Source organism: Aphelocoma coerulescens, chromosome 1A (assembly GCF_041296385.1).
Source record: "Aphelocoma coerulescens isolate FSJ_1873_10779 chromosome 1A, UR_Acoe_1.0, whole genome shotgun sequence".
Classification (NCBI taxonomy): domain Eukaryota; kingdom Metazoa; phylum Chordata; class Aves; order Passeriformes; family Corvidae; genus Aphelocoma; species Aphelocoma coerulescens.
In genome coordinates this window covers 9,269,752-9,297,573 of record NC_091014.1, presented here as the reverse complement: position 1 = coordinate 9,297,573, position 27,822 = coordinate 9,269,752, and the positions used below count along the sequence as shown (strand labels likewise).

Below are 27,822 nucleotides of genomic sequence, written 5' to 3'. Positions count from 1 at the left end.
TAACGACAGTGGGAGGATTAATTAATATTTTAGCTGTTTCAACCATCATGACTTCTGCTTGGATTCATGAGACAAAATTAATAGCCTGGCTCTAGAGTGTTGCAGAAGTGCAATACCGAGATGTGACTGCTGGACACAATCACCGCTTGAGTCACTTTGTCATTTTTTCAGGTAGCAACAATGGATGGACATTCTCTAAGAACCATTGGGTTAAATATAAAGAAGGACACTTTTCAGGCAATTTGAGAAACTTCTCTCCTTTTATTATTGTTTTTCCAAACATAGATATCTGGATATTACTGAAAAGCAGCCAAGCAACTACAGCAGTGTAGTTTAATTGCCTAAACTAAGGGTAACTTTACAAAATAGGCTATACACTGACAATACTAAAGGGCCTCTTGAAGCATGGATAATATATCCAGTTCCCATTATGAAAAATTGGACTACCAATGGTAGTCCATGGTAGAGTGAATTAAAACTATCTGTTGTATTTTCATATACTAAGAAAAACTACATCCTTAAAAAACTACAATTAGCACAGCTTACTGAAGAACTACATTAAGTCCCTAACAGGCTTGTTTTTTGGTCTAGGAGGTGTGCCAAGAAACCTCTCTCAGTTCATAGTCTTCTGTAAGGATGTGCAGGTGGAGCCAGTTTCTGCCTCATAGACATAGGAACATCGCAACAGCACCGTGGTAAACTGGAAGGCGAAGGGCAAGGCAACGCAGAGATGTGTCTCTGCACGGTGAATCCATGTGCCGCAGCATCTTCCATCCACGGGAGCAGGAAAGCAGCTTCAGGATTGCCAGCGAAAAAAGCAAGAATGATGCCGTGCTCACGTGGCTGCCATCGGGTGTGAGCCCCCCCAGCACAGCTCTGTGCAGGGAATTCCTCTCAGTGGCTGGAGAGCAGCGTCCAGAGGCGGAATCGCAGCTGACCGTAAGCTTGCATCGCCTCCGCGTGGGCGGCCGGATCTCGGGCCAGGTGCTCAAAGAGGTTGAGCGGCTCGACCGTTCGCATTGCCGGCGGCAAGCTGATCTCCGCAGGAAGCCTCTTGTTGCCCAGGACAAAGTGCTCCAGGCGTTTCAACTGCAGGCAGCGGCGCAGGTATGCCATGATGTCCCACAGCCGCCGCTCAAATTCCCTCCTGCGCCACTTGGACAGCGGTACGGTGGTCAGCACGTGCATGACCACAGTCTTCCAGGTCGAGCTGGAAAAACCTGTGCCCCTCAGGATGAAGGTGAAGAGCTGCAGGCATTTCAGGTGCAAGCTCTCACACGGCACCTGCCTGGCCACGTGCTGGAAGAATTTTGCCTCTGCCACAGCGTACGTCTCAGGCCACGCTGTGCTTGCGATGGACTCGGCCTTGGCGGGCCGGCTGCTCACAGAGCTGCTGGAGCCGCCTTTCTGGGCCTCTGTGGGCTGGCTGACCACAAAGATGTCGGAGTCCCCGTGGCGCACCCCAAACAGCATCTCCACCATCAGGCTCTCCTTGCCTTTGCTCAGCCGGAATTGGCAGGACCGGCTGCAGGGCTGAAACACCAAGTGCCACGAGTACGACTGAGGCAAATGCAGCCACGAGCATCTCACCAGCTGGTAGAACCAGTGGGAGGTTTTCTCCACGTCCAGGTAGGAGCCGGTGCAGAGTGTCTCTAGGAGGCTGGGCTTCTGCTTCCGCCGCAGCTCCTTCTGCGAGTGGTGCAGGAAGCACAACAGCTTCTCGCCCAGCTGCTCCCTCTCGCACGTGCACACCAGCTCCACACGGACGCAGAAGGTCCTTGCTGCCATCTGCCCGGCACTGTTCAGCTCCAGGTGGAAGGCGTGTCCCGGCGGGGGATTCAGTGGGACCAGCATGCGGTACACCACATCCCGCTCACGGGGACTCCAACCCTCAAAGGCACTGCCCACCCCGATGGCTTCTTGAGGCACCGGGTAGAAACTATTGCTCACGCTGTCAGTAAAGACACGCGTGAAGCTCTCCATCAGCTCCGCTGCCACTGAGCGACCTCTCTCCACGTCCTCGACAGGACACTGTATGCGATCCACTAAAAGGATCCCTCGCTTATTCCCAACGTCCCGGGTGTCTTCTTTCTCTTCAATTCCACCACGGCTGCCTTTGTCCTTGCCATCACCACGGCCTTCTTTTTCACTGGCAGCCACATTACCTTGTTCTCCCGCTTTTGCATCTTCATTCTTCTCTCCATTTGCATTCGCATCACCCTGTTTCTCATTTCTGTTTGCAACATTGGTCTCTTCATTTCCAAGGTGAGTGTTTTTTTCCTCAGATGCAGCAAACCCACTGTGGTCTACTGCATTCCCACCATCACTGTTGTCTTCCTGCCCAATCCAATCACTGCTTTGTTGTTCACTGGCATCACTGCTTTCCTCCACCTTCACATCTGCTTTTTCTTCCTTTCCATCTACCTCGTATACTCCTTCATTTACATCATCACTGTTGCCTGCCTTCATATGCACATCATTGGTTTTTTCTTCATTTCCATCTCCTTCTTCCTTTCCAGCATCCTTGTCTGGCTCCACCTTCACATCCTTGTTTTCTCCTTCATTTACTTCATCTAGGTCTTCCACACCTCCAGTAACATTGCCAGGTTCTTCTTCACTTCCTTCAGCAGTATTGTCTCCTGGCATATTCCCATCACTCCAGCCTTCATCTTTCTTTGCATCATGGCCATCGTCACTTTTAACATCACTTTCTTTCTTCAACTTCACATCTTCATCTTGTTCATTGGCATCATCGTCGTCTCCTTCCTTTGCAGCCACAGGACTGCCTTCTCCTTCATTTCCGCTGCCACTGTCACCTGCCTCCACAGTCACATCAATGTTTTCTCCGTCTCCCTCAGAATCCAAATTGTCTTCTTCCTCTTCTTTTTCCTTCTCCTCTCCCAAGGTCTTGCAGGAGCTCTGGTCCTTGCCGCTGCTGTTGGTTTCGCTGGCTTCAGGACTCCTCCTGCAGCTAAACCACAGGCCCAAGAGGAGCAGGAGTCCAGCAAGAGCCCAGAATGGCCACTGCTGCAGGGCACCAAAGAGCAGGGCTCCCCAGCCCTCGTCCTGCTGCTCCGGGGGCCCTTGCTCCAGCTCCTGCAGCAGCCGAGCCATCTCGCGGTCGAGCAGCTCCTCCCGCTCCTGCATTCGCCGGTGCGTGGCCTCATCCAGCCCATCCCCAGCTGGCTGGGGGTACTGGATCAGGCTTTGCACGAGCACGAAGAGCAATGACAATAAAGCCATGGTCTGCAAGAGGACACACAGAAGGGGTTCAGTAGGGCCGGAATGGAGGCAGCCGGTGCGGGGCAGGAGCCACAGGGATGTGGCAGCAGGAAGGAGAGGGCCCCCGGCAGCTGGCAGGAGGCAAGGCCTGCACCGCTGCCCCAGCGAGCACCGAGCCGGAGCAAGGCGCTCCCGCCAGGGGCTGGGCCCTGCGTGCAGGGACAGAACACACGCCCCGGCTGCCGGCGCTTCTGCCCCAGCCCTCCCCCAGCCCGGCCTCCCCACCACCTGTGTGCACTCACCGCTTGCCCAGGCTCTACTGGCGGCAACGGCAACCAACGGGGCCTTTTCTAGCTGCCCCCATTGTGACACGGCCCCTGTGGTGTCACAGGCCCCAGAGCACATCACAGGCCAGCCCCACCCGCCATCCCCAGCCCAGCAACTCATCATGGCCCTGGGCACCCAGAGCCTCAACAGACACAAAGTGCAGACCCATCAGTCGTGAACCTGGGAACCCCAGGGCTTCCCTGTACAAAGCAGGCACAAGCACCCTCCCACACAAACCCTTCTCAAATATAAATATGGGTGACATGATCCATGGATGCTCTTGGTATGCAGGTGTAGGCTTTTATTTTTTTATTCATAGTGGAACTTTTTACTACAAATATTTATATTTATTGCTGTGTTGGTACATCTCCCCTCCCCCCTCCTTTCCAGGCTGTAGTGTGATCTGAGGAACTCTTATTAAGCCTTGGCCTTGAAAACACCACCTGGGCTCAGCTCTTTCTTTTATTTGGCGATCTCAAGCACACTTGTTTGTGACATTTACTTTGGAGGCAGCACATCACATAGGCTAATATTTATTTACTGATTTAGTGAGAAATAAGGAAATTCATGCTGCTTATGTGATGCACAGGAAGTTGTAATGTCATCCAGTCTTATGGCCTACCCTTTGTTTACACCAGCACTGTCCCACCTCACACATCTTTTGTGAAGACAAGGATGTCAGGGTTTCTCTCCTGAATTAGGAACACTTTCAAAGATCTGTTTATTGTCTGACAAACGATCACACACAACCAACTTAGGCTTTGCAAAGCAGGATAAAAATACTCAGGCCCATCCATACTACTTCTTAAACTAGATGTGGCTGATCAATAGCCCGGCTGAGAAATGGACAAGCCACTGTAACAAGAAATACAAGTTTGGAAAAGGAAAAAGAAAAGTCCTCAAAACACAGAACTCCTGAAGCTTAGCTCGCTCCACTCTAATGTGCTCTCCCTCAATGCCACATAAAGATGTGCTCCTCCTGACACTTGCAGCAACTGGCTTCTCTCTTGCCATTCCGAGAGGAACTCTATTTTGTATAGGGATGTAGACGTGTCTGCATTTAGACGCCATCCTCGGTACAAACCTCCTCCATTGCTTTTTTCTGACTGGAGATCCTTGCTACTGGCTACAATGGTGCTGTTTATTGGGAAGAGTTTCTCTGATGCTGATCACAGCACAGCACAGCACGAGGTCCCTTTTTGCTCCCTTGAGCTACTCAAATTCCTCTTGGGTGATCTCTGAAATACTCTTTATCAGCTGAGGGCTGACAAAACACAGAATGTCTGAGTGATCGCCCTTCCCTTGTCCAGCCGTGACACAAGAGCTGGGTGCACTCAGAAAACACAGTTTTCTGAACCATCCTATATAAAACCAACAACCAGCTCCTTATAAATTCTGCCATCTAGATGAGGTCGCCATTAAACAGCTCCATGTCCCAAGTGGTACCCAGCAGGGAGGGAAGCAGAGGAAGACAGGATCACAGCAGCCACTGATCAGTCATTCACAGGCAGCGCCACAAAGAAAGACGAGAGAGTCAGGAATTTCACAGGCTACTGTGTTTCAGCAGCGCATATCATCCTCCTCTTTTTAAATCTCTACTGATCACTACCTTCCAGTCCCTTCACAGTGCTCTCCTAATCCACAGGAGTAACTAAGATGCAGAACGTAAGGAAAAATTTCTTCTGACCTCCAGTTACCTGAGAATCAAGCAGGTAAGAGAAAATCTCCACCCTACTCTAAGGAAGGTGTTTCATAAACTCACCTGTAGCTAAAGCTATTCAGAAAGCCCACACTACCAGACCCAGAGTGGTAAAGAGCCTATTCATTTGCTGACCCTGGAGAAAAGGCAGCTTTAAACAAACTCTGCCACTCCCACTCTCTCTCCCTAGAACTTCAGGTTGAGACGCCTAGGACCAACTAAAGAAAAAAGCCATTTCATTCATGCCCTGCTCAAGCATTTCACACCCTCTTGTCCCTCCCAATCTACCAGCCAGTCAAACACAGAAAAAGCAAGAGACCCGTGGTAGGCTTCCAGTGGAAATACTGGCAAAATCTTCTTGGACTGCATTATTTGAAGGACCTGAGGTCAACTCACTGACTGTGAATGACTTTTACTGCTCCACTTAGCCTACCAGCTCAGCTCAGCTCAGCTCAGCTCAGCTCAGCTCAGCAGCCTCCCAGCTACCTTTAGCTGCATAAGCACATGACCTGCAATCAGAAAGGCGTGAATCTTCCTTAGGAAGGAAATAGTCACGGGGAATGAAGAGTGGAGATTAGTCCACACTCTGAGGAACAGGCAACACCAACCAAACACTCTGGCAGTAGCTTGTGTCTAGAAGCTCTCTACCTTCCAATCCACCTCAAGGCTTTGGGACTTGTGCTGACTTGCACAAAGGAACCCACTCCACCCTGCAGCAGTGGGCTCCTTCTTTCCAGCCTGGATGGAGGCATGTCCTGTATTTTGCAAGCATGTCCAGGTGTTCAGAATGGAACATGCTGATCATGATTAGCACCTTAAGGCACGCAGCTCTTCCCTTCTCAAAGAATGCTTTGTGAAATGATAGGCAGTGCTATCCCCACCTTTCCAAACAAATTACCCTCCTTCTATTGCACTTGCCTTCAAAATACTGCCACTTCTTCATTTCAGACTATGCTTCCCTCAGAAGGATGCACAAAAGGTTAGAGTAGTTGCAAGCACCCGCACCTGCAATTTTCAACTAACTGCGTCTTCAGAAAGGCTTCTGACAACAGGCCATTCTCTGGACATGAACACGGCAACGCTGAGGCAAGATAAATTATTTCAGTACATCTTACAGCCCAGATGTCTATGGCCAGAGAAGACACCAGCAGGTTGTCCTGATACTTCTGCTCATCCTCTCTGGTAGCAGCTGTACAGAGAACAACACAGTTTTAAATTCTAACTCAGTTTGTGCTCCACTGATGAAGGAAAACAGAAGTAAGGGAAAGGGACTTTGCTTCGGAGCAAATGTGAGTTTTTTGTGGATTTCAGTGTCCAGGATTTAAACCGGGAAGGGGTTTTCTTCAGTAAATCCAAAGGACAATTGGCTACAGAAACCTGTATCTGATACTACTGATAAGCGCTGACAGTTCTCTGGCTGTGACTCATTTCATTCAAACCTGCTTTCTCCGAATGCACATCTGACAGCAGGACTTGCTCCATTCAGCCTGCAGCAGTTCCACAGGAAAGATGTTGTGAAATTGGCCACACATCTTTGCAACACTTCCACTTCAAAGTTTTTCCCACTATTTTCAAATATATTTCTCAGCTTCCTAAGGAGTGCAGTGTCCGTAACAAAGGAGACGAGACTTTCATGCAAAAATGGAGAGACCTTGAACCGCAGTGGCAGGAACAACTCTGGTGTAATACCAGTGCCAGATGGCATGGGCATGAAAAGCACACTCACATCAATACGAACAGGCTTAGGAGAGACACAGAGCCCGCAGGGTGAGGTATTCCCAAAGAAGGGGAATTGACAGTGCAAAGGAGAGTTAATACCAACCAAGTGCTCAGTTACTTTATCAGAGCTCCCCTGTTTTCAAGGCCTGAAAGAACAGCTCAGTGCCAGAAAGACATCCAGATCATTTGGCCATGCTTGCTCTTATGGAACACTGTTTTCAATTTCCATCCTAGTGGGGTTGCATACTACTGACCAGTTAAAACCAGCACCTGAGCTACACAACAGTGTTTCAGTGGCAACACTGGACAGCTGTAGGTTCTGCCCTTCCCCTCTCCCAGCATGCTCCTCAGACACACAGCACACTTGCACATGCACCAAAACTCACAGCCACACCCACAGTTTGACCACCTGCAATAGTTTTGGCCCTGGCCAATCTAGCCCTGGGTGGATTGTGCAACAAGAAGCCATGGGGGCCGTGCTTCTCCCCGAATCCAAGCATCGCCCCAGAGGCCACACAAGCTGTGCGGTCAGGCCGTAAGGCTCAATGGCACACAGAGATCAAGTCCTACCCACTGAGAGCACACGTCCTTGTGGAAGGGACTGATGAGAGACTGGAGCTGGGGCAAGGGACAGGGCAGGTCTCTGCAGCTGGGGGCAGAGGAGAGGGGAACAAAGTAGGCGTGTGTGTTTGGGGAGAAGGGAGCAAGGAGGGTGTTCTCCTCCTTCCACAAGCTGGGCCAAAGGGGCTGTGGTGGGAGCAGTGCCTGCCCAGCAGAGGAAGCAAAAGGCAGGGAGCTCAGCGAGCACAGTTCCCTCTCAGTGGAACAGCGAGTTCTGCTGTTGGCAGCGATCCTCCTCTGGGAGGTTCCGGCCTGCTCTCCTCACACGGAGCTGCTTGTTCCTGGCCCCTCAGAGGACTTCCCTCTCTGACGTGGGCCACAGCAGCTTTCTTTCCCATGCTCTCAATGAGGAGGGGAAACTTCTATAACGACAGTGGGAGGATTAATTAATATTTTAGCTGTTTCAACCATCATGACTTCTGCTTGCATTCATGAGACAAAATTAATAGCCTGGCTCTAGAGTGTTGCAGAAGTGCAATACCGAGATGTGACTGCTGGACACAATCACCGCTTGAGTCACTTTGTCATTTTTTCAGGTAGCAACAATGGATGGACATTCTCTAAGAACCATTGGGTTAAATATAAAGAAGGACACTTTTCAGGCAATTTGAGAAACTTCTCTCCTTTTATTATTGTTTTTCCAAACATAGATATCTGGATATTACTGAAAAGCAGCCAAGCAACTACAGCAGTGTAGTTTAATTGCCTAAACTAAGGGTAACTTTACAAAATAGGTTATACACTGACAATACTAAAGGGCCTCTTGAAGCATGGATAATATATCCAGTTCCCATTATGAAAAATTGGACTACCAATGGTAGTCCATGGTAGAGTGAATTAAAACTATCTGTTGTATTTTCATATACTAAGAAAAACTACATCCTTAAAAAACTACAATTAGCACAGCTTACTGAAGAACTACATTAAGTCCCTAACAGGCTTGTTTTTTGGTCTAGGAGGTGTGCCAAGAAACCTCTCTCAGTTCATAGTCTTCTGTAAGGATGTGCAGGTGGAGCCAGTTTCTGCCTCATAGACATAGGAACATCGCAACAGCACCGTGGTAAACTGGAAGGCGAAGGGCAAGGCAACGCAGAGATGTGTCTCTGCACGGTGAATCCATGTGCCGCAGCATCTTCCATCCACGGGAGCAGGAAAGCAGCTTCAGGATTGCCAGCGAAAAAAGCAAGAATGATGCCGTGCTCACGTGGCTGCCATCGGGTGTGAGCCCCCCCAGCACAGCTCTGTGCAGGGAATTCCTCTCAGTGGCTGGAGAGCAGCGTCCAGAGGCGGAATCGCAGCTGACCGTAAGCTTGCATCGCCTCCGCGTGGGCGGCCGGATCTCGGGCCAGGTGCTCAAAGAGGTTGAGCGGCTCGACCGTTCGCATTGCCGGCGGCAAGCTGATCTCCGCAGGAAGCCTCTTGTTGCCCAGGACAAAGTGCTCCAGGCGTTTCAACTGCAGGCAGCGGCGCAGGTATGCCATGATGTCCCACAGCCGCCGCTCAAATTCCCTCCTGCGCCACTTGGACAGCGGTACGGTGGTCAGCACGTGCATGACCACAGTCTTCCAGGTCGAGCTGGAAAAACCTGTGCCCCTCAGGATGAAGGTGAAGAGCTGCAGGCATTTCAGGTGCAAGCTCTCACACGGCACCTGCCTGGCCACGTGCTGGAAGAATTTTGCCTCTGCCACAGCGTACGTCTCAGGCCACGCTGTGCTTGCGATGGACTCGGCCTTGGCGGGCCGGCTGCTCACAGAGCTGCTGGAGCCGCCTTTCTGGGCCTCTGTGGGCTGGCTGACCACAAAGATGTCGGAGTCCCCGTGGCGCACCCCAAACAGCATCTCCACCATCAGGCTCTCCTTGCCTTTGCTCAGCCGGAATTGGCAGGACCGGCTGCAGGGCTGAAACACCAAGTGCCACGAGTACGACTGAGGCAAATGCAGCCACGAGCATCTCACCAGCTGGTAGAACCAGTGGGAGGTTTTCTCCACGTCCAGGTAGGAGCCGGTGCAGAGTGTCTCTAGGAGGCTGGGCTTCTGCTTCCGCCGCAGCTCCTTCTGCGAGTGGTGCAGGAAGCACAACAGCTTCTCGCCCAGCTGCTCCCTCTCGCACGTGCACACCAGCTCCACACGGACGCAGAAGGTCCTTGCTGCCATCTGCCCGGCACTGTTCAGCTCCAGGTGGAAGGCGTGTCCCGGCGGGGGATTCAGTGGGACCAGCATGCGGTACACCACATCCCGCTCACGGGGACTCCAACCCTCAAAGGCACTGCCCACCCCGATGGCTTCTTGAGGCACCGGGTAGAAACTATTGCTCACGCTGTCAGTAAAGACACGCGTGAAGCTCTCCATCAGCTCCGCTGCCACTGAGCGACCTCTCTCCACGTCCTCGACAGGACACTGTATGCGATCCACTAAAAGGATCCCTCGCTTATTCCCAACGTCCCGGGTGTCTTCTTTCTCTTCAATTCCACCACGGCTGCCTTTGTCCTTGCCATCACCACGGCCTTCTTTTTCACTGGCAGCCACATTACCTTGTTCTCCCGCTTTTGCATCTTCATTCTTCTCTCCATTTGCATTCGCATCACCCTGTTTCTCATTTCTGTTTGCAACATTGGTCTCTTCATTTCCAAGGTGAGTGTTTTTTTCCTCAGATGCAGCAAACCCACTGTGGTCTACTGCATTCCCACCATCACTGTTGTCTTCCTGCCCAATCCAATCACTGCTTTGTTGTTCACTGGCATCACTGCTTTCCTCCACCTTCACATCTGCTTTTTCTTCCTTTCCATCTACCTCGTATACTCCTTCATTTACATCATCACTGTTGCCTGCCTTCATATGCACATCATTGGTTTTTTCTTCATTTCCATCTCCTTCTTCCTTTCCAGCATCCTTGTCTGGCTCCACCTTCACATCCTTGTTTTCTCCTTCATTTACTTCATCTAGGTCTTCCACACCTCCAGTAACATTGCCAGGTTCTTCTTCACTTCCTTCAGCAGTATTGTCTCCTGGCATATTCCCATCACTCCAGCCTTCATCTTTCTTTGCATCATGGCCATCGTCACTTTTAACATCACTTTCTTTCTTCAACTTCACATCTTCATCTTGTTCATTGGCATCATCGTCGTCTCCTTCCTTTGCAGCCACAGGACTGCCTTCTCCTTCATTTCCGCTGCCACTGTCACCTGCCTCCACAGTCACATCAATGTTTTCTCCGTCTCCCTCAGAATCCAAATTGTCTTCTTCCTCTTCTTTTTCCTTCTCCTCTCCCAAGGTCTTGCAGGAGCTCTGGTCCTTGCCGCTGCTGTTGGTTTCGCTGGCTTCAGGACTCCTCCTGCAGCTAAACCACAGGCCCAAGAGGAGCAGGAGTCCAGCAAGAGCCCAGAATGGCCACTGCTGCAGGGCACCAAAGAGCAGGGCTCCCCAGCCCTCGTCCTGCTGCTCCGGGGGCCCTTGCTCCAGCTCCTGCAGCAGCCGAGCCATCTCGCGGTCGAGCAGCTCCTCCCGCTCCTGCATTCGCCAGTGCGTGGCCTCATCCAGCCCATCCCCAGCTGGCTGGGGGTACTGGATCAGGCTTTGCACGAGCACGAAGAGCAATGACAATAAAGCCATGGTCTGCAAGAGGACACACAGAAGGGGTTCAGTAGGGCCGGAATGGAGGCAGCCGGTGCAGGGCAGGAGCCACAGGGATGTGGCAGCAGGAAGGAGAGGGCCCCCGGCAGCTGGCAGGAGGCAAGGCCTGCACCGCTGCCCCAGCGAGCACCGAGCCGGAGCAAGGCGCTCCCGCCAGGGGCTGGGCCCTGCGTGCAGGGACAGAACACACGCCCCGGCTGCCGGCGCTTCTGCCCCAGCCCTCCCCCAGCCCGGCCTCCCCACCACCTGTGTGCACTCACCGCTTGCCCAGGCTCTACTGGCGGCAACGGCAACCAACGGGGCCTTTTCTAGCTGCCCCCATTGTGACACGGCCCCTGTGGTGTCACAGGCCCCAGAGCACATCACAGGCCAGCCCCACCCGCCATCCCCAGCCCAGCAACTCATCATGGCCCTGGGCACCCAGAGCCTCAACAGACACAAAGTGCAGACCCATCAGTCGTGAACCTGGGAACCCCAGGGCTTCCCTGTACAAAGCAGGCACAAGCACCCTCCCACACAAACCCTTCTCAAATATAAATATGGGTGACATGATCCATGGATGCTCTTGGTATGCAGGTGTAGGCTTTTATTTTTTTATTCATAGTGGAACTTTTTACTACAAATATTTATATTTATTGCTGTGTTGGTACATCTCCCCTCCCCCCTCCTTTCCAGGCTGTAGTGTGATCTGAGGAACTCTTATTAAGCCTTGGCCTTGAAAACACCACCTGGGCTCAGCTCTTTCTTTTATTTGGCGATCTCAAGCACACTTGTTTGTGACATTTACTTTGGAGGCAGCACATCACATAGGCTAATATTTATTTACTGATTTAGTGAGAAATAAGGAAATTCATGCTGCTTATGTGATGCACAGGAAGTTGTAATGTCATCCAGTCTTATGGCCTACCCTTTGTTTACACCAGCACTGTCCCACCTCACACATCTTTTGTGAAGACAAGGATGTCAGGGTTTCTCTCCTGAATTAGGAACACTTTCAAAGATCTGTTTATTGTCTGACAAACGATCACACACAACCAACTTAGGCTTTGCAAAGCAGGATAAAAATACTCAGGCCCATCCATACTACTTCTTAAACTAGATGTGGCTGATCAATAGCCCGGCTGAGAAATGGACAAGCCACTGTAACAAGAAATACAAGTTTGGAAAAGGAAAAAGAAAAGTCCTCAAAACACAGAACTCCTGAAGCTTAGCTCGCTCCACTCTAATGTGCTCTCCCTCAATGCCACATAAAGATGTGCTCCTCCTGACACTTGCAGCAACTGGCTTCTCTCTTGCCATTCCGAGAGGAACTCTATTTTGTATAGGGATGTAGACGTGTCTGCATTTAGACGCCATCCTCGGTACAAACCTCCTCCATTGCTTTTTTCTGACTGGAGATCCTTGCTACTGGCTACAATGGTGCTGTTTATTGGGAAGAGTTTCTCTGATGCTGATCACAGCACAGCACAGCACGAGGTCCCTTTTTGCTCCCTTGAGCTACTCAAATTCCTCTTGGGTGATCTCTGAAATACTCTTTATCAGCTGAGGGCTGACAAAACACAGAATGTCTGAGTGATCGCCCTTCCCTTGTCCAGCCGTGACACAAGAGCTGGGTGCACTCAGAAAACACAGTTTTCTGAACCATCCTATATAAAACCAACAACCAGCTCCTTATAAATTCTGCCATCTAGATGAGGTCGCCATTAAACAGCTCCATGTCCCAAGTGGTACCCAGCAGGGAGGGAAGCAGAGGAAGACAGGATCACAGCAGCCACTGATCAGTCATTCACAGGCAGCGCCACAAAGAAAGACGAGAGAGTCAGGAATTTCACAGGCTACTGTGTTTCAGCAGCGCATATCATCCTCCTCTTTTTAAATCTCTACTGATCACTACCTTCCAGTCCCTTCACAGTGCTCTCCTAATCCACAGGAGTAACTAAGATGCAGAACGTAAGGAAAAATTTCTTCTGACCTCCAGTTACCTGAGAATCAAGCAGGTAAGAGAAAATCTCCACCCTACTCTAAGGAAGGTGTTTCATAAACTCACCTGTAGCTAAAGCTATTCAGAAAGCCCACACTACCAGACCCAGAGTGGTAAAGAGCCTATTCATTTGCTGACCCTGGAGAAAAGGCAGCTTTAAACAAACTCTGCCACTCCCACTCTCTCTCCCTAGAACTTCAGGTTGAGACGCCTAGGACCAACTAAAGAAAAAAGCCATTTCATTCATGCCCTGGTCAAGCATTTCACACCCTCTTGTCCCTCCCAATCTACCAGCCAGTCAAACACAGAAAAAGCAAGAGACCCGTGGTAGGCTTCCAGTGGAAATACTGGCAAAATCTTCTTGGACTGCATTATTTGAAGGACCTGAGGTCAACTCACTGACTGTGAATGACTTTTACTGCTCCACTTAGCCTACCAGCTCAGCTCAGCTCAGCTCAGCTCAGCTCAGCTCAGCAGCCTCCCAGCTACCTTTAGCTGCATAAGCACATGACCTGCAATCAGAAAGGCGTGAATCTTCCTTAGGAAGGAAATAGTCACGGGGAATGAAGAGTGGAGATTAGTCCACACTCTGAGGAACAGGCAACACCAACCAAACACTCTGGCAGTAGCTTGTGTCTAGAAGCTCTCTACCTTCCAATCCACCTCAAGGCTTTGGGACTTGTGCTGACTTGCACAAAGGAACCCACTCCACCCTGCAGCAGTGGGCTCCTTCTTTCCAGCCTGGATGGAGGCATGTCCTGTATTTTGCAAGCATGTCCAGGTGTTCAGAATGGAACATGCTGATCATGATTAGCACCTTAAGGCACGCAGCTCTTCCCTTCTCAAAGAATGCTTTGTGAAATGATAGGCAGTGCTATCCCCACCTTTCCAAACAAATTACCCTCCTTCTATTGCACTTGCCTTCAAAATACTGCCACTTCTTCATTTCAGACTATGCTTCCCTCAGAAGGATGCACAAAAGGTTAGAGTAGTTGCAAGCACCTGCACCTGCAATTTTCAACTAACTGCGTCTTCAGAAAGGCTTCTGACAACAGGCCATTCTCTGGACATGAACACGGCAACGCTGAGGCAAGATAAATTATTTCAGTACATCTTACAGCCCAGATGTCTATGGCCAGAGAAGACACCAGCAGGTTGTCCTGATACTTCTGCTCATCCTCTCTGGTAGCAGCTGTACAGAGAACAACACAGTTTTAAATTCTAACTCAGTTTGTGCTCCACTGATGAAGGAAAACAGAAGTAAGGGAAAGGGACTTTGCTTCGGAGCAAATGTGAGTTTTTTGTGGATTTCAGTGTCCAGGATTTAAACCGGGAAGGGGTTTTCTTCAGTAAATCCAAAGGACAATTGGCTACAGAAACCTGTATCTGATACTACTGATAAGCGCTGACAGTTCTCTGGCTGTGACTCATTTCATTCAAACCTGCTTTCTCCGAATGCACATCTGACAGCAGGACTTGCTCCATTCAGCCTGCAGCAGTTCCACAGGAAAGATGTTGTGAAATTGGCCACACATCTTTGCAACACTTCCACTTCAAAGTTTTTCCCACTATTTTCAAATATATTTCTCAGCTTCCTAAGGAGTGCAGTGTCCGTAACAAAGGAGACGAGACTTTCATGCAAAAATGGAGAGACCTTGAACCGCAGTGGCAGGAACAACTCTGGTGTAATACCAGTGCCAGATGGCATGGGCATGAAAAGCACACTCACATCAATACGAACAGGCTTAGGAGAGACACAGAGCCCGCAGGGTGAGGTATTCCCAAAGAAGGGGAATTGACAGTGCAAAGGAGAGTTAATACCAACCAAGTGCTCAGTTACTTTATCAGAGCTCCCCTGTTTTCAAGGCCTGAAAGAACAGCTCAGTGCCAGAAAGACATCCAGATCATTTGGCCATGCTTGCTCTTATGGAACACTGTTTTCAATTTCCATCCTAGTGGGGTTGCATACTACTGACCAGTTAAAACCAGCACCTGAGCTACACAACAGTGTTTCAGTGGCAACACTGGACAGCTGTAGGTTCTGCCCTTCCCCTCTCCCAGCATGCTCCTCAGACACACAGCACACTTGCACATGCACCAAAACTCACAGCCACACCCACAGTTTGACCACCTGCAATAGTTTTGGCCCTGGCCAATCTAGCCCTGGGTGGATTGTGCAACAAGAAGCCATGGGGGCCGTGCTTCTCCCCGAATCCAAGCATCGCCCCAGAGGCCACACAAGCTGTGCGGTCAGGCCGTAAGGCTCAATGGCACACAGAGATCAAGTCCTACCCACTGAGAGCACACGTCCTTGTGGAAGGGACTGATGAGAGACTGGAGCTGGGGCAAGGGACAGGGCAGGTCTCTGCAGCTGGGGGCAGAGGAGAGGGGAACAAAGTAGGCGTGTGTGTTTGGGGAGAAGGGAGCAAGGAGGGTGTTCTCCTCCTTCCACAAGCTGGGCCAAAGGGGCTGTGGTGGGAGCAGTGCCTGCCCAGCAGAGGAAGCAAAAGGCAGGGAGCTCAGCGAGCACAGTTCCCTCTCAGTGGAACAGCGAGTTCTGCTGTTGGCAGCGATCCTCCTCTGGGAGGTTCCGGCCTGATCTCCTCACACGGAGCTGCTTGTTCCTGGCCCCTCAGAGGACTTCCCTCTCTGACGTGGGCCACAGCAGCTTTCTTTCCCATGCTCTCAATGAGGAGGGGAAACTTCTATAACGACAGTGGGAGGATTAATTAATATTTTAGCTGTTTCAACCATCATGACTTCTGCTTGCATTCATGAGACAAAATTAATAGCCTGGCTCTAGAGTGTTGCAGAAGTGCAATACCGAGATGTGACTGCTGGACACAATCACCGCTTGAGTCACTTTGTCATTTTTTCAGGTAGCAACAATGGATGGACATTCTCTAAGAACCATTGGGTTAAATATAAAGAAGGACACTTTTCAGGCAATTTGAGAAACTTCTCTCCTTTTATTATTGTTTTTCCAAACATAGATATCTGGATATTACTGAAAAGCAGCCAAGCAACTACAGCAGTGTAGTTTAATTGCCTAAACTAAGGGTAACTTTACAAAATAGGTTATACACTGACAATACTAAAGGGCCTCTTGAAGCATGGATAATATATCCAGTTCCCATTATGAAAAATTGGACTACCAATGGTAGTCCATGGTAGAGTGAATTAAAACTATCTGTTGTATTTTCATATACTAAGAAAAACTACATCCTTAAAAAACTACAATTAGCACAGCTTACTGAAGAACTACATTAAGTCCCTAACAGGCTTGTTTTTTGGTCTAGGAGGTGTGCCAAGAAACCTCTCTCAGTTCATAGTCTTCTGTAAGGATGTGCAGGTGGAGCCAGTTTCTGCCTCATAGACATAGGAACATCGCAACAGCACCGTGGTAAACTGGAAGGCGAAGGGCAAGGCAACGCAGAGATGTGTCTCTGCACGGTGAATCCATGTGCCGCAGCATCTTCCATCCACGGGAGCAGGAAAGCAGCTTCAGGATTGCCAGCGAAAAAAGCAAGAATGATGCCGTGCTCACGTGGCTGCCATCGGGTGTGAGCCCCCCCAGCACAGCTCTGTGCAGGGAATTCCTCTCAGTGGCTGGAGAGCAGCGTCCAGAGGCGGAATCGCAGCTGACCGTAAGCTTGCATCGCCTCCACGTGGGCGGCCGGATCTCGGGCCAGGTGCTCAAAGAGGTTGAGCGGCTCGACCGTTCGCATTGCCGGCGGCAAGCTGATCTCCGCAGGAAGCCTCTTGTTGCCCAGGACAAAGTGCTCCAGGCGTTTCAACTGCAGGCAGCGGCACAGGTATGCCATGATGTCCCACAGCCGCCGCTCAAATTCCCTCCTGCGCCACTTGGACAGCGGTACGGTGGTCAGCACGTGCATGACCACAGTCTTCCAGGTCGAGCTGGAAAAACCTGTGCCCCTCAGGATGAAGGTGAAGAGCTGCAGGCATTTCAGGTGCAAGCTCTCACACGGCACCTGCCTGGCCACGTGCTGGAAGAATTTTGCCTCTGCCACAGCGTACGTCTCAGGCCACGCTGTGCTTGCGATGGACTCGGCCTTGGCGGGCCGGCTGCTCACAGAGCTGCTGGAGCCGCCTTTCTGGGCCTCTGTGGGCTGGCTGACCACAAAGATGTCGGAGTCCCCGTGGCGCACCCCAAACAGCATCTCCACCATCAGGCTCTCCTTGCCTTTGCTCAGCCGGAATTGGCAGGACCGGCTGCAGGGCTGAAACACCAAGTGCCACGAGTACGACTGAGGCAAATGCAGCCACGAGCATCTCACCAGCTGGTAGAACCAGTGGGAGGTTTTCTCCACGTCCAGGTAGGAGCCGGTGCAGAGTGTCTCTAGGAGGCTGGGCTTCTGCTTCCGCCGCAGCTCCTTCTGCGAGTGGTGCAGGAAGCACAACAGCTTCTCGCCCAGCTGCTCCCTCTCGCACGTGCACACCAGCTCCACACGGACGCAGAAGGTCCTTGCTGCCATCTGCCCGGCACTGTTCAGCTCCAGGTGGAAGGCGTGTCCCGGCGGGGGATTCAGTGGGACCAGCATGCGGTACACCACATCCCGCTCACGGGGACTCCAACCCTCAAAGGCACTGCCCACCCCGATGGCTTCTTGAGGCACCGGGTAGAAACTATTGCTCACGCTGTCAGTAAAGACACGCGTGAAGCTCTCCATCAGCTCCGCTGCCACTGAGCGACCTCTCTCCACGTCCTCGACAGGACACTGTATGCGATCCACTAAAAGGATCCCTCGCTTATTCCCAACGTCCCGGGTGTCTTCTTTCTCTTCAATTCCACCACGGCTGCCTTTGTCCTTGCCATCACCACGGCCTTCTTTTTCACTGGCAGCCACATTACCTTGTTCTCCCGCTTTTGCATCTTCATTCTTCTCTCCATTTGCATTCGCATCACCCTGTTTCTCATTTCTGTTTGCAACATTGGTCTCTTCATTTCCAAGGTGAGTGTTTTTTTCCTCAGATGCAGCAAACCCACTGTGGTCTACTGCATTCCCACCATCACTGTTGTCTTCCTGCCCAATCCAATCACTGCTTTGTTGTTCACTGGCATCACTGCTTTCCTCCACCTTCACATCTGCTTTTTCTTCCTTTCCATCTACCTCGTATACTCCTTCATTTACATCATCACTGTTGCCTGCCTTCATATGCACATCATTGGTTTTTTCTTCATTTCCATCTCCTTCTTCCTTTCCAGCATCCTTGTCTGGCTCCACCTTCACATCCTTGTTTTCTCCTTCATTTACTTCATCTAGGTCTTCCACACCTCCAGTAACATTGCCAGGTTCTTCTTCACTTCCTTCAGCAGTATTGTCTCCTGGCATATTCCCATCACTCCAGCCTTCATCTTTCTTTGCATCATGGCCATCGTCACTTTTAACATCACTTTCTTTCTTCAACTTCACATCTTCATCTTGTTCATTGGCATCATCGTCGTCTCCTTCCTTTGCAGCCACAGGACTGCCTTCTCCTTCATTTCCGCTGCCACTGTCACCTGCCTCCACAGTCACATCAATGTTTTCTCCGTCTCCCTCAGAATCCAAATTGTCTTCTTCCTCTTCTTTTTCCTTCTCCTCTCCCAAGGTCTTGCAGGAGCTCTGGTCCTTGCCGCTGCTGTTGGTTTCGCTGGCTTCAGGACTCCTCCTGCAGCTAAACCACAGGCCCAAGAGGAGCAGGAGTCCAGCAAGAGCCCAGAATGGCCACTGCTGCAGGGCACCAAAGAGCAGGGCTCCCCAGCCCTCGTCCTGCTGCTCCGGGGGCCCTTGCTCCAGCTCCTGCAGCAGCCGAGCCATCTCGCGGTCGAGCAGCTCCTCCCGCTCCTGCATTCGCCGGTGCGTGGCCTCATCCAGCCCATCCCCAGCTGGCTGGGGGTACTGGATCAGGCTTTGCACGAGCACGAAGAGCAATGACAATAAAGCCATGGTCTGCAAGAGGACACACAGAAGGGGTTCAGTAGGGCCGGAATGGAGGCAGCCGGTGCGGGGCAGGAGCCACAGGGATGTGGCAGCAGGAAGGAGAGGGCCCCCGGCAGCTGGCAGGAGGCAAGGCCTGCACCGCTGCCCCAGCGAGCACCGAGCCGGAGCAAGGCGCTCCCGCCAGGGGCTGGGCCCTGCGTGCAGGGACAGAACACACGCCCTGGCTGCCGGCGCTTCTGCCCCAGCCCTCCCCCAGCCCGGCCTCCCCACCACCTGTGTGCACTCACCGCTTGCCCAGGCTCTACTGGCGGCAACGGCAACCAACGGGGCCTTTTCTAGCTGCCCCCATTGTGACACGGCCCCTGTGGTGTCACAGGCCCCAGAGCGCATCACAGGCCAGCCCCACCCGCCATCCCCAGCCCGGGAACTCATCATGGCCCTGGGCACCCAGAGCCTCAACAGACACAAAGTGCAGACCCATCAGTCGTGAACCTGGGAACCCCAGGGCTTCCCTGTACAAAGCAGGCACAAGCACCCTCCCACACAAACCCTTCTCAAATATAAATATAGGTGACATGATCCATGGATGCTCTTGGTATGCAGGTGTAAGCTTTTATTTAATCTTGGAGGGGGACATTTTTTACTAATAATATTTATATTTAATCCTTTTGTGGCAGGATGTCATATAGGCCTATGTTTTTTGGGGGATAGCCAGGATTTTGTTCAGAAAGTAGAATGTCTCCTTTTTCAAATTTGTAGCAAAGATGTACATCTGCCACTCCCACCATCTTCAAAATTGTCTGCCTTAAACAGAGTTAACCAATCTCTCTGACTTGTCTGATATTGCGCTGGTTTATTAAAGGAAATTCTGACTCTTTCTGCTATCTCTGTGTATTTATCTCCAAAGGACTGTGATTATGGAAGAGTCATCCCCCCTATATTCCTCAGCTCTTCTTTGGGGAACTCACCTATAAATGGAACTGAAGAAATGGGGAGGGAGGAAAAGGAAACAGGATGTGAGTCGAGCACCTGCATAGTGACCACAGATGTCCGCTGCTAGACAGACACTGACATCAGGCAGATCATGCCCTCCAAATAGTGCTCAGAAAGAGAACAAGTTTGGGATTTCTGAAACTGCTCTGAATTGCATTTGCTTAAACAGATGTCATTAGTAAAAATAATCAAAGAAAGAGTTTTGATCCCTCTTCCAGGCTGATGCCACTTATCATGTATCTTCCCTGCATTCTTCTAGGGAAGCTGTTTTTGATGTTGTCCCATCCTTCTTTTTATAAGGGAGCAAAAATCCTTTGTTAAGTATTACTCTTTCAGTTTTGTTTCCTCTCATCTTCTGAGATAAAGTGAACATTCAGCAGAATAGTTTTGTATTTTTTGAACACAATTCTTCTTTTATCCAATTGAGGCCCTTCTGTGATCATGAAAAAACAGAAACTGTTGGGAACTACAGTTTATACTCATAAGAGGTTGACATGGGTCAGTTCTCCAAGGTTATTCTTAGTTCAACTGCTATGTAAACTGTTGATGTCACTGACTGGAGGCTGCTCTTCAGGACATTATATATATGATAATTATATGACAGAAAATGCAACATATAGTTGAATCTGACCTTCAAGTTCACTAGCTTAAAAAAGGAAAAAAATGTCTGTAAGAAATTTGCTGCTTTTCCCATTACTAAGATGTAATAAATGCCTTCAAGTTTATACTCAGTCGACAGCATATACACATGGAGAGCAGTGCCCATCCATCTTCAAGCTAGGGTACATTTTAAGTCTCAATGATCACTGCCTCCAGAAAGCATTTTTGAGACAAAACAGGCAAAGTCTTTTGCATATCTAGACAATCATCCAATACTAGGATCTTCACTCTCACATAAACACTTCATGATTTTCCACAGAGGAATCTGAGATAGATTTTTCTGAGAAATAACAAACCACCAAAAATTAATTAAATGACAAACAAGGGAAAAGCACCACTTCCTCACTCAGCACATTCTCCTTGATCTTTATTAAGCATTCAGATTTACAGATGCCGATATTGCCACAAGAGCAGTTTTTTTCTGGTTTAACTTCCTTTTCCAGTAGAGCAAGCACAGCTGCAAAATGCAAGTTCATTTCTAGGCTCTCTTACACATCACCAGTTTACCACATTCCAACCAGTCACAGTTGTGCAACGCCCCGTCAGGGTACTGGGATTACTTCAGTATCACAGACAGTTTAAGTGAGGCTCATGGAGCTGTACAATTTTAACTACATTTTATATGTATAATTAAATGATGCATGACATGGAAATAAGCCAGCTGTACTGAAACTGAACAAACTAACTGCTGTGATGCAACAGTTAAGCATCTCATCAGTTATAAAATGAAACAGGTTTAAAGCAAAAACAATACAGAGAACAGAATGCTTGACACTGTTAAATAGCATGTTCAAAGGATAATTTTTGAACATTAAGGAAATGTACTCACACCCAGTTAAATTTTCAAAAGAATTCCTGGCACCAAAATGCTCTCTGTTTGCTTTTTCACCATGTTTTAAGAATGGATCACTCTTAGGGGGAAGAAAATCCTGTGTGCAAAACACTGTGTGAAACTAAACAATCCTTAAACATGGCTAATTTCCATGTGGAGCTGATGATTTAGCACTGTCATCCTTCAGCAGAGGAGAAAGAACTGCGTGTCTTTAGTTTACTTAGGTAAGATGAAAAAAGTGAGGAGTGTGAATTTGATCTTGCTTCAATTTATTTCAGTGGAAAAACTCTTGCCATGACTTCAGTGAGAGTGAGACTGCATCTTAATTCATTCTATATGGAGAAAAACAAATCAGCTGAGAATAATGCTTTTCTTTATTAGATTTAAATTACTACCATAGTCGTTTTTAACAGTGCTAAGTAAACCCTGCTTTAAAAGCCAAACATTGCCTTCAGTCATGCTTATTCCTCTGTACTGTGTCACAATGCAGGATTCCTGGTCTTCTGACTAAGTCACCACTGTCACAGTAAGCATGGCTTGCTCTGGGGAATGGCCACATTCCCACACGGGAATGATACATGTTTGTGGATGTCACTGGTGACAATGCCCAAATCTGGGCTGGGGCATACCCCCCAGCCAAGAAACTAGGGTGCACACTTTTGTAATATAAATGCATTCACTGAGAACACAGACTACCCTTACTAAAATGTCCATGAAAAGCAGCAAAGTAAAGCAAATCAACAGGGTTACATTTGCAATTAGGATTCTCTCTTTCTGCAGGAAAATTTCAGGATAGCCACAAATTGAGAAAAATTTGATTTTTTTTTCTTCTTTTACTCAGAAGGCAATCAACCTTCTGGTCTGGCTATTCTTTACTTCTCCCTATGAAGTAAAATCTACAAAGACACACACAAAATATTTATGGAAGGACCTCCCAATGAATTAAGAAAAAGTATTACTCAGAAGATAAAACAGAAACAAGACTGTCTGCACTGTATGAATTAAACATACATGAATTAGGACACAGAGCCTTCCATTCTTTAGTAATAGAACTGATGCTGTCCTGAAAATGACATTAATGAATTAGACTGGTATATGAAAACCTTCTGCATCTGCTCTAGAGGTTGGAATGAGGATGTTAAATGAGGCAGCAGACAACAAGGATGTGCTGCTTAGGGAAGCTGAATGTCACTTCTGTGCTTGTGGAGTTCTGCAGTTTGGATGAAGGTCACAGGTTATCTCCAGCTACATGAAAATGAGTGATAAATACACACTGTCGGTCTTAGACTGAAAGCAGTACTAGGCAAAGAGAGTTAAAATATGGAATATTACTCAAAATCATCCCCTGGTTTTCTAAAGATCATAATCTTCTATTAGAAGACAGTTTGCTACCTTCTCCTAATACTAAAACTATAATAATAAAAGCACCTCAGTCTTGTAGAAGTATCTAAAATACACAGATTAAGTAAGGTATATGCACTGAGAGCACCCTAAAAACATCACAAGAGGAGTGACAATTTCTGGGATAGTAATGACATGAACAAGTTATCTAAATGTTAAGTCTGAGTGAGTAAGAGAATTTTTCAACTAATGGATCAGGGAAAATGTGAAAAGATGAGATACTTGATTAAAGATCATAGTGTATTTGATTAACACAGGTGGAGAATATATGACAACATATTTTAATTGATTTTTGTGTAGTTTTAGTTTTATACATGCACAATTTTTTTAGAACACATCTTTAGACAGGGACAAACAATAAAGGAAATCCATTGTATGACTTTACGTTGATCCCTACATCACTCACTGGAATATCTTAACATTTCCTGCACAGATTCCCATTAGTTAAGATGACAAACTTGAGAAGAAGGAAACCTGTAACTGCCATTCAGAGAAGGTCTAAAATTTTAATTGCTGTTTGAACACAAAGGAGCTTTGACATGCTGTGGTTTATTGAAGCACTCCTGCAGTTATAGACACATCTTTAACCACCCTACCCTCTCCCTCCATCCACCACTGATTGATGCAACTGGAAGATTCAGTAACTGCAGAGCAAAGTCCTGCTTACTTCCAGCTCTCCTGCCCCAGCAAATGCTCAGCTCTTCTGGGAAAATGGAGCTATGCCATAAACACATTGCACCTGAAAGGAGATGAAACCTTCCCTTCAAAGACACGTATGACCAGGTTTTTGGAACTGCCTGATGTGGCCAGTTCTCATCTGTTTTCCATAAAGAAGGAGAAGAGCCCTGTATTCTCCTCTTCATGATAGTTCAAGTATTAATTCCAAAGAGCAGAGATGCCAGGACTTGTCAGTGACATGACTAACAATTTTATGAGAACTGGCAAAACAGTTCATTTCTCCTACATCTTATTCTCAGAAACTTTGGAATTGTTTTATCCGAAAGATTTGGGGGGAGGAAGGTAGACTTAATTCTCACAACTATATTAAATAGTCAGTACATCTGATATCCTGTTCTCAACACACAAAATATAGTTTAATTATGATAAGCCATACTGGAATCATTTACAATACATAAGTGTGAAAAAACAGCATTAAATTTTTTCTTGTTCCATGTGGAAAAATATACACCTTCCAACCTCCCAAGAAAGTAAGACAAGGCACAATAAATTCCAGTAATTCTCTTTCTTCTGACTTTTCAGTTCCATTACAGCTCTCAAAATTAAGATTTATGTGCTATTTTGCATCTGTATCTGTTGTTGATTTTCCCCCCCTACAGGGATATAGGTGAATAAGTTTGGACAGGAAACGGTATCCCTCAAGCCAAACTGAAAGGTTTATAAAGTTGCTAATAAAAGTTTGGGTCAGGGCCTAAATATCAATCATCTGCTCATTGTCTTTTTAAACGAGCTCAGGCATTTTCCCAACTGTTCCCAGCAGGTCTCTGCCACTATTTTAAACTAAGATTTCAGCCATTTTTTTTCCCTGTGTTGACCTCAACAATTTTTCTTTCTCCTCCTCTTTACCTGCCAAAGGCATCCATCAGGATTTTGCCAAAGGCTTTCTGCTTTTGAAGTTGAGAGGAATTCACTAATCGTGAGTGTCAAATCCACAATAAATGCCATCGCCATATGGTATATGCTGCTTTTGGGAATTATCTCAAAAGGCCTGGCTGTGAGAAGGCCGGCTGTATGTTAGAAGGGTTTTACTGCTAACTTTCATAACTCATGTCAGGTCTTTCAGTTTCTGTATTCATTGGCTTCAGTGAGTGCAACTGTTTCCTGAATTTATAAAAATGTTGTCAAGATCCCTTGATCTTGCTTCCTCTGTTTCTCTCACACAAACACATCCAAACACATTTATATACACAGTGGAATAGCATGCACAGTGGCATGCAAATCTAGCAAAAGAGAAGCTTGTAAATAAATAGCATGTCATTCTGCTTACTCAATAAATTTCTCTGGGTGTTAAACTCATGATAAACATATCATAAGCCCCGATGAAGGCTTTACAGCCTGTCCCATCACACCATCCTGAGTGTAACTCTGCAAGGCATAGGAAGACATAAGTTTGAAAAAACAGAGCAGAAATAGCTCCCATAAGGGCAAGGTGCTGACATAGCTGAAACATAACTAACTGGAGAGCATTTGTTTTCACTAAAGAAGAAAGTATCAGTGACACATCTCTGTGCCTGTGGAGGTGTACTGTACATTCAAAGCAAAAAGAAATTTACCTTCTTTAAAAAACTGTCCATTAATACATAAATATGTCTGTGTTGAAATCCCTCAGATGGTACCATTCTTAACAAGAACTACACACAAGACTAAGAAATTCTGCACAGAAACACGCTTTTGTGATCCAAAGAGGCAAGGAGAAAGAAAACCACATATGAAGAGTTTAACATACCCACCTAGTGATAGAAAAAGAATTATTACAAAAATAAATGTCATTCCCCTTGAAACACTTGAGACAGCTCTCTCAACTTTCTCTGATGCTGTAGGAAGGTGTGAATGTTCTCCACATCTCACATCATCCCCACCAGCCACATAGGAATGTCTCCAATGCACCTCAGAGTGTTTCAAGTACCACTCCCCTCTAATTTATGTATAGTCTATTAACATCCTCTTGGAGCAAACAGAAATAATACTTTTAAAAGACAGTTATACTTCAGAAGCATGTGCCCCGACACAACAAAAAACCCAGATTTTAATACTGCCCCGAGGCAGAATTCATCCATCTTTAAGGCTTCTCTTATGTATTTCCTGGTTAGTAATACAAAAGAACTGCTGGCAGTATCACATCAAAATGTAAGTGGCAGAATCAGAAAAACTACTGAAAAGTTTACCTTTATAGGAAAGCTTCAGTCTTGGGATATTTTGTTTTGGCATTCCAGTGACTGGAAGGAACAGCATCACTAAAGACAGCAGGCTGCAGGCATGTGGCACTTGCAAAGCTCTCATTCTGCTCTCCTCTTTTGTATCTTCTTTTGTACTATGGTGAAATATCTCCCCACTTTTCAAACAATCCAAGTTTTATCTGGAAGAAAAAAAGAAAACATCTGTAGATCTGCTTTACTGCATAAGTAACAATTCTGTAAGCAAGCCAGACCTATCTTTAAAGAGCATCTCAATTAATTTCTTTGCTACAAAAGTATTTTTCCTCTAGTACAAGTAAATATGTTTTGTTTAATACTAAATTTACACATTTTGACATTGGAAAAATATGTAAACTTTTCAGACACCAGTGTCTAGCTAAAGTTTAAGCACAAATTAAATTAATGCAGTATCCATAAAAAGAACATCTGACATTCAAAAGTGACCATGCAACTTGATAGTTAATACAAGTCCATTGGATGTCTTATATGTTTTATAACTCTTTTTGTCTCAGTACAACAGCTATTGTGTGTTTATGCTATGACTAGAATGAACTGTAATGTCTCAGATGCCATGGGGGTACAAGCTGAGTTAACAGTGAGTACATACCCATCAAAAACTTTTCATAAATAAACTAAGAAAACTGGATAGAGCAAGCAGTTGTGTTTAGTTTTAATAGAGAAAAAAGTCAAAGCGGATGATGGATTTAAAAGTGCTTTCAGCATGATATTTCCAGCAGAATAACTGCCTCAACTCATCCACCAAAATGTCCTATAAACTTTAATGAGTGTTTCAGGCTGGGGTCAATAGGCTGATATGGGATTTTGTTAGCACAGTGTGCAACTAAGCCAGCTTTGCAACACTTTTCACTTAGTAAGAATCATTCATATTCCATAAATCTTAAAGTGTTTTACAAATGAAAGCAATTATCACTGCCCTTATTTTCCCTATGCAAAAATGGAACCATAAAGCTGCAATGAACCTATTTCCTCAAGGTCACACAGCCAGCACAGTAGTTGAAAAGAAAACAGCAACAGCAGTCCTGCTGTCCTTTGTACCCAGCTATCAAGGATCCCTTTTGCCCAATAACTCGACTTTTGCACATGAAATTATTTGAAATGGCATCTTGAGTTCTGAAGGCAAAACTTCATGGTTAATAAATCACAGAGATCAGAGTATGAAAATATTTGTGAGACCAGATCTTTCCCCCTGCAAGTGCCTGATGCTAGAGGTCAAGGGAGATGGCTGGTGAAATGACAAATGTCAGTGTTTGAGTAATGCTGTAAAACCAAGGAGTAATGAAATGTTATGGTTAGTCGAGAGATTAATGGCTCATGATGTGCCATGAAAATTCTTTTCTGAAAGGTACTGGAGCTGCCTGATTAAAAGAGCAATCCTAGTGCCCACATCAGCCAGCACTTGCACAGACACCAAAGGAGAGGTTCCTTGCAAGTCCATGAGAGATGCAGCACAGCTTGTGGCCCCTGAGCCTTTCCACTGGTCTGTTATTTGAACTCCTGCAGCACTGGGTCTTGCAATTCTGTGAGCTACAGCAGCACCCAGAACCAATTCAGCACCTCCTGATACAGGCAGTTCATCCTTACTGGCATGAAAGGATGGAAACAGAATCCCGTCAGTTCTCTCTGACACAGGAAATCTTTCTCAGATGAAACTTGGGCTTTCTGAGCCTCCAGACTTTCGCTCAGTAGCAAAAGACAAGGGAGTGTGCAAGAAGAGCATGATGGTGAAAAAGAGGGAAACAATTTGTAAAATCCCCAAAGCATAATTCCTATTGCAGAACACTAAGCTTCTTTCTTCTCAGTCCCCTCTTCAACACTCATATTCAGTGTCTGAATGCACTA

The 27,822-nt window shown here is 47.5% G+C and overlaps 3 protein-coding genes across 4 annotated transcripts in view; all 3 read right to left on the bottom strand.

Moving 5' to 3' along the window:
* The window catches only part of SEMA3D (semaphorin 3D), a 220,731-nt gene that overhangs the window by 153,386 nt on the left and 39,523 nt on the right, over positions 1 to 27,822 (bottom strand). For both annotated transcript variants that reach the window (XM_069035409.1, XM_069035400.1), the window contains exon 2: positions 25,933 to 26,123. In XM_069035409.1, coding sequence (XP_068891510.1) covers positions 25,933 to 26,047 — 115 coding nt within the window. In that variant the 5' untranslated portion in view covers positions 26,048 to 26,123. The remainder of the gene's footprint in view (positions 1 to 25,932; positions 26,124 to 27,822) is intronic.
* LOC138104562 (inositol 1,4,5-trisphosphate receptor-interacting protein-like 1) lies at positions 895 to 3,102 on the bottom strand. Its single transcript, XM_069003849.1, has one exon. It carries the CDS (start codon positions 2,644 to 2,646, stop codon positions 895 to 897), a length of 1,752 nt encoding a protein of 583 aa, XP_068859950.1. The 5' UTR covers positions 2,647 to 3,102.
* LOC138104561 (inositol 1,4,5-trisphosphate receptor-interacting protein-like 1) lies at positions 8,848 to 11,055 on the bottom strand. The gene has a single exon (XM_069003847.1). It carries the CDS (start codon positions 10,597 to 10,599, stop codon positions 8,848 to 8,850), a length of 1,752 nt encoding a protein of 583 aa, XP_068859948.1. The 5' UTR covers positions 10,600 to 11,055.